At 47.6% G+C, this 6,847-nt stretch overlaps 1 protein-coding gene across 1 annotated transcript; it reads left to right on the top strand.

Moving 5' to 3' along the window:
- The first annotated feature begins 1,756 nt into the window (after window positions 1-1,756).
- Window positions 1,757-3,329, top strand: LOC119312480 (phospholipase A1-II 6-like). Its single transcript, XM_037588215.1, has 2 exons — window positions 1,757-2,377; window positions 2,466-3,329. Exons 1-2 carry the CDS (start codon window positions 1,757-1,759, stop codon window positions 3,102-3,104), a joined length of 1,260 nt encoding a protein of 419 aa, XP_037444112.1. The 3' UTR covers window positions 3,105-3,329.
- The last annotated feature ends 3,518 nt before the right edge of the window (window positions 3,330-6,847 follow it).

Genomic DNA, 6,847 nt, shown 5'->3' with positions numbered 1-6,847 from the left:
ATTTCTGTCGACTTCAAGTCGTCTGTGGTGACTTCATCAATCTCAAGGCAATGTGTCCGCTCAATCGTCTGGAGGTGCTCACAGGGGTAAAGTGTGCGTGCATGAGTTCATATGAATGATTGTATGTGCGTTTATATGAGTGCATGCATCTATATTGTTTAAAAAAAAATCCAAAAGTTGAAATGAAAAGGCAAAAAGAAAAGAAAATAGCAATAAAAAAACACATAGACAAGGAGAAACCGTTGGGAGAAAAAGAAAAATCTGAATATGGCTCATGCTATATGCGAGCGAACAGGAGGAGGGGGTTGCGCGTTTGCTTGCTATTTTTTGACCCGCGAGATAAATAAGATCCCCACAATTTGTCGTGGAACGTCGTCTTCTAATGATTACTTACATGGGTTGCCCATGTCACGACCCACTAGGCTCTTGGATTTCATTTTATTTCAATTATTCTTTTGTTTAACAGGTTTAGCGAAATGTTGTAAAAATATTAGCACCAAGTGGTGGTGATGCCTTTTTCTTTTGCGGGGTAAAAAAAGGGCAGGACCTCCAATTGTCAAGGTGGACGTGACTTCTCCTAAGCACCTTGACCATTTGGTTATCAGTTTTGCTAAGTCTCAGTCGACTAAGATTTCGTTATGTCTTAGTCGGTGCTATATTCCTTTGATCTTATATGGAGATTCATACAAAAAAAATTAATCTTTTCAGCTTTTGCTTTTTTCTTTTTATATACTATACCACTTGACTGAGACTTGATTAATTATCAGTCGACTAAGACTTAGCCACACCCTTTGATTATTGTATTGAATTTTACCCTTCTCAAAATTTTGAATTGTAAAGGTTTTGTTTTTTGTTTTCAATCGTATTATCTAGTTTAAACTTTTGAATCAAATTGTTTGGTTTTCAGCTTCCGTTTTTCTTGAATTTCTTATATTGATTTCCTCATTCATAAGTCCTAAATTTTTCGATAAGAGCGCTATATTACTTAAAAAGTCCAATCATTACATCCGGTCTCTGCATAATTAAGATGCACATAGCCAACCGATGTCCACTCTCAAAACAGTACATAAGAAAAGGATGACCTTGTATTTAAGTTTTAAATTACTTGGAAAAAAATATGTGGGAGCAATCTCACCATTGTAGGTGATCTTGTATTTTTTTTCCTTGGGTAGGTGAGCTTGCAGAGCTCGATTTCATTATGTCGGCTAAACTTTTAAAGCCCGATTTCATCATTTTTAAGTTCTCATCCCATAATTTTTTTAAAAAAGAAAGAGATTATACATGAGAAAGCAGCCGAGCTTTCCTCCCGTAATCTACATCTCCTACTCCCTCCGTTCCGAAATAGATGACTCAACTTTGTATTACTATTTTGAAACGGAGGGAGTACGTCTGAGACTGTGAGGCTGGAAGACATGATTCTGTGAGAACATCACGAAATGTCCGTAACGGAATACCCGATGAACCCAAGCAGCAAGCCCATGCATGCCATTGGCATGGCCTGCGAGTGCCACTGCCACCCCACTGGTTGGAGCATGCAGTTGCCCACGAATTAATACGCGTTTGTGTCATCGTGCCCCCATATCGCAGTGTCACGCCATTTTCACCTCACCTTCGTCATCGAGCCACGCGCGCACGCAAGGTCAGGAAAGCGGGAGCCGCCATTGCCGCCGCGTGTACTATAAACACCGAGCATGATCAAGCCAGCCGCTGCACGTAGCAGTTCATAATTCTCATAGTGCAAGCGTGGACGCCGGCCATGTCGGAGCCATGGCGCCTCGTTGGACCGATCACGGCCACGGCGGCGGCGAGGTGGAAGGAGCTCCACGGCGAGCGGTCGTGGGACGGGCTGCTGCGGCCGCTGGACCTGGACCTCCGGCGCACGCTGATCTGGTACGGCGAGATGGCGCAGGCCACGTACGACGCGTTCAACTACGAGAAGCACTCGCCGCACGCCGGCCTCTCACGCTTCGGCAGGAAGCGCTTCTTCGAGCGCGTGATGCTGCCGGGCCACGCCGCCGCGTACCGGATCACCAGGTTCCTGTACGCCACGTCCTCCGCCCCCGCCGCGCCGGCCGCCGCGTTCGTCAGGAGCCGCCACCCGCGGCGCCGGTGCAAGGAGTCCAACTGGATCGGGTACGCCGCGGTGGCCACGGACGCGGGGATAGCCGCGCTAGGGCGCCGGGACGTGGTCGTCGCGTGGCGCGGCACCATCCAGGCGCTGGAGTGGATCAACGACCTCGAGTTCGCCATGGTGCATCCCAAGGGCATCCTCGGCGACGCCACCGGCGCCGACGCCATGGTGCACCGTGGCTGGTTCTCCATCTACACCTCCACCGACCCGGCCTCCACCCACAACAACGACAGCGCCAGAAAGCAGGTAACTAAAATTGCGCGGCACCGTCTCGTCAAGTGGTACATGGAGAACGTGCACACTGTTCAGCTGGCTCTTCTCTCTGTCCGTGCAGGTGTTGGCTGAGGTGAGGAAGCTGGTGGACACGTACAAGGACGAGGAGGTGAGCATCACGGTGACGGGGCACAGCCTCGGGGCGGCGCTGGCCACGCGGAGCGCGTTCGACATCGCCGAGAACGGCTACAACTGCACGCCCGCGGCGGCGTTCCCGGTCACGGCGTTTGCGTTCGCCAGCCCGCGCGTGGGCGGCGCCGGCTTCAAGAGGCGGTTCAACACCGCGACGGCCGCCGGCCTCCGTGTCCTGCGCGTTTGCAACGCCCGGGACATCGTGCCCAGGTACCCGGGGCTGCCGTACCACGACGTGGGCGCCGAGCTGGCCATCGACACCAGCGCGTCGCCGTACCTGAAGGCGCCCGGCGACGAGCACGTGTGGCACAACCTGGAGTGCTACCTGCACGGGGTGGCGGGCGCGGCGACGGCCTCCGGCGAGGGGTTCGAGCATGTGGTGGAGCGGGACTTGGCGCTGGTGAACAAGTGGTACGACGCGCTGAAGGAGGAGCACGGGGTGCCGGCGGCGTGGTGGGTGCCGTGGAACAGGGGCATGGTGAAGGGGGAGGACGGGCGCTGGAGGCTGGTGGACTGCGAGGACGAGGACGACAGGGAGGACGCCGTCGTGCCGCCGGTGAGCAAGTGAAGGCGACGTCTCCATCATTCCATCTCACGTTCGTGTCATGCATGCATGCACAAATAATTCGTTCACGTTCAGGGTCTATGATCTGGACTAGTATTTCACGTTGTTGTTTTGAAATATCCCAATGATTAGTAAACTGCAGTACATCTACATTCTACCTTTTAATTGCGGGATTATAGCCAAAAATGATGTTTCCACGAGCACATATGATGCTAATTATTCATAAATACAAGCCTATTTGCATGAAAGCCCTTTTCGAATACTCTCTCCGTCACATAATATAAGATGTTAGTATTTCAACCTGTCATGGGATGGAAGGAGTACTCCTTTTTAAGATGATCTCAATATCATGACAATTAAAGCTTCGCCTTATACCACAAGTTCATTTCTACCTTCATCAGGGGGTAGGAACATTATCGATGGAGTGTCTATACATGAGATTTTGCATGAAAAAAAAAATCAAGTTTGGAATACTTCTTTTTTGTGAGAAATCAAGTTTGGAATGCTTCTTTTTTGCGAGAAACCAAGGTTTGAATACATTCAAAAAAAAGTTTGGAATAATAATATTTCTCACTGCTCTCTGAATTATTTGGGATAGTTCCATACCATGGTCGTTATCCACATCTATATAACTTTAAGTTTTGTGCATACGTATATTGCCGATCAATTTTTTTTGTAACTCTTACTTGCCTAAAATCGCCTGACATACTAAGCTTAAAATCGCTATCAGACGAATATGTAATTCAAGAAGAAAATCTTTCGGCGAATGAATACATGTGTAGATTTTGCAATAATAAATTGATAAAAATAGATTTTTTTTTCATCTCATACGAACACCACATGGGGTATATGAATAGCTAGTTAAAAGTTAGGTTTCTAAATGAACTCCATTTGAAAACCTTGATAACTAAGTCCAGAATAAACTATATCTTTTTATATTCTTATTAGTTGTGCAAAGAATATTACTCTTTCTATTTATGAAATATTATATAAGAACTAAACTCGGTATTGTATTTCATATCTTAAGTGAAATAATTAAGTAGCTGGTATCAAAATATTATATACACAAAATTCAAAACGAGAAATACATGGAAATTATCAATATTTGTTTTCATATGTAATATATGAAATCCACCTATAACCATAATCTTGAAGACTATTATTCAAGTTTTTGGATTCCCTTTCTTTGACAAAGAATATTAGCGAGAGAAGCAAAACTGCGACGTCCTCAAAGGTATCGTCATGCATTTGGTTGGATCTACTCATGATAAATCGTATACCCCAAACTTGATGTGTGTCAACGTAAAAACATTTTGATAGGACAAGAAAGAGTGCACATGATTAGAATAGAGGCGAGCATAAGTATTCATGAACTGTTGTCATAGCTGATGTTCAAACGACTAAGTGAGGCCGAGAAGAAGTAAACAATATATGCATGTACAAATAACGCATAGAGCGTGAGTAAGAAAAAATATGTAATGTCTGCAAGTGAGTATCATATGACAAATGAATACCATGTTGTTACAATACCAAAAAACATAAAAGACAAAAATAATGTTGACTATGTAATTGATCATTCATGTTGTTCTAAATATTATAGTGTTATGCAAATTACATTCACATGAATGGAAAATAGAAAATGATGTTGAATAGCGTGCGGGAGAGTGCTTAGAAATGTTAGTTTTGTTATCAAGGATTTTGCAATATATGTAAAAAAATAGTATATATAAATTCTAGCCGTGCAAATGTGCGGGTCACACCCTAAATTAAGGACGCGGCTAACTGCCACACGTGTGACATACTAGCCATCCGCCCACACATGAGGCAGCCCACATGTGTTGTGTGTGGGCGAACATTAGAATTGCCCACACGTGTGGGCGCTGCTACTTCGTGCCACATGTCGGTGTCAAAACCGGCGGATCTCGGGTAGGGGGTCTCGAACTGTGCGTCTAAGGCTAATGGTAACAGGAGGCGGGGGACACAATGTTTACCCAGGTTTGGGCCCTCTCGATGGAGGTAATACCCTATTTCCTGCTTGATTGATCTTGATGATATGAGTATTACAAGAGTTGATCTACCACGAGATCGTAAAGGCTAAACCCTAGAAGCTAGCCTATGATTATGATTGTTGTTGTCCTACGGACTAAACCCTCCGGTTTATATAGAAACGGGAGGAGGCTAGGGTTACACAGAGTCGGTTACAGAGAAGGAGATCTACATATCCGGATTTCCAAGCTTGCCTTCCATGCAAAGGAGAGTCCCACCCGGACACGGGACAAAGTCTTCAATCTTGTATCTTCATAGTCCAACAGTCCGGCTAAAGTATATAGTCCGGCTGTCCGAGGACCCCCTAATCCAGGACTCCCTCAGTAGCCCCTGAACCAGGCTTCAATGACGATGAGTCTGGCGCGCAGATTGTCTTGAATATGAGGACCGTGTCTAGCTCTACAAAATAATTTCCACATACCACCGTAGAGAGCACAATATTCCACAAATCTAATCCGCTGACAACTTTTCATAGTGTGACATCACGCCACGGCCCGGTCATTATTCGAACCGTTTTTCTCAACCAACCACTTCACATTTTGCGAGGCGGTTTTATTGGCACGTCTTGTCGAAGCAGAGATCGTGTTCCCCTTATCATGGGATTCTCATCAATACGGGTGTGGGTAACCCAGCCGCGCCGTCAATCGCGGCGCTTGGGGAATAAGCGATTTTACGGGGCAAGTGGGGAGGCGCACAGTTTCTACCGCCTTTATAAAGGGATAACGACTCTTCTTTTTCACCCATGCCTTCTTCTTCCCCTGCCCATCCATTCTCGCACGCTCGAGCTCCAGCGCCCAAGTTCTCACCTTCTCCGTAAAGCCATTCCAAACATGTCCGGAGCGGGAGGCAAGTGGATGGTCTCCTCCGTTACAGAGGAGGACATTACGAAGCTCCGGGAAGCCGGATACCTGGCCGCAAACATCACGCACCGGCTCCCAGACGCAGGGCAGATCATCCCTACTCCGGAACCCCACGAGAGGGTTGTGTTCCTTGCTCACTTCATCCGCGGACTGGGATTCCCCCTCCACCCATTTGTCCGCGGGCTCATGTTTTATTACGGGCTGGACTTCCATGACCTAGCCCCCAATTTCATCCTCAACATCTCAACGTTTATCGTCGTGTGCGAGGCCTTCCTCCACATCAAGCCCCACTTCGGCCTGTTGCTGAAGACCTTCAACGTGAAGCCGAAGGTGGTGGTCAGCCAGCAAGCGGAGTGCGGAGGCGCTATGGTGGGCAAGATGCCCAACATTACCTGGCATGAAGGCTCCTATGTGATGAAGGGGTGGCAATCGGGGTGGTTCTATATCACCGAGCCGCGCGACGCCAACTGGGCGGCAGCCCCCGAATTTCGATCCAGCATCCCCATGCGGCTCACCTCCTGGAAGGAGAAGGGCTTAGCCTGGGGTGCACCGACGGAGCTGACCAGACTACAGACCTGTGTCAAAAATATGATAAGCAAGAAAACTAAGCTTGTCAACGTGGTTCAGGTCATACTCTTCCGCCGGATCCTTTCGTGTCAAAGACGGGCTTTCAATATGTGGAGTTCAATCCGGCCAAACACCAGACGCTGCGAGAGCTCTTCGACATGACGCACAAAGACGTCTAGAAGGTGCTATTCAAGGCCACCGAAGTACCTCCTCCCATTACCAAAGATCGCGGACTCAGCGCAAAGCACCCCGCCAATCCGGTAAGCTCTTTAT

This window comes from Triticum dicoccoides, chromosome 1B (genome assembly GCF_002162155.2).
Source record: "Triticum dicoccoides isolate Atlit2015 ecotype Zavitan chromosome 1B, WEW_v2.0, whole genome shotgun sequence".
Lineage (NCBI taxonomy): Eukaryota > Viridiplantae > Streptophyta > Magnoliopsida > Poales > Poaceae > Triticum > Triticum dicoccoides.
The sequence above is the reverse complement of the archived record's forward strand: the minus strand, read 5'-3'. Positions and strand labels throughout refer to the sequence as shown.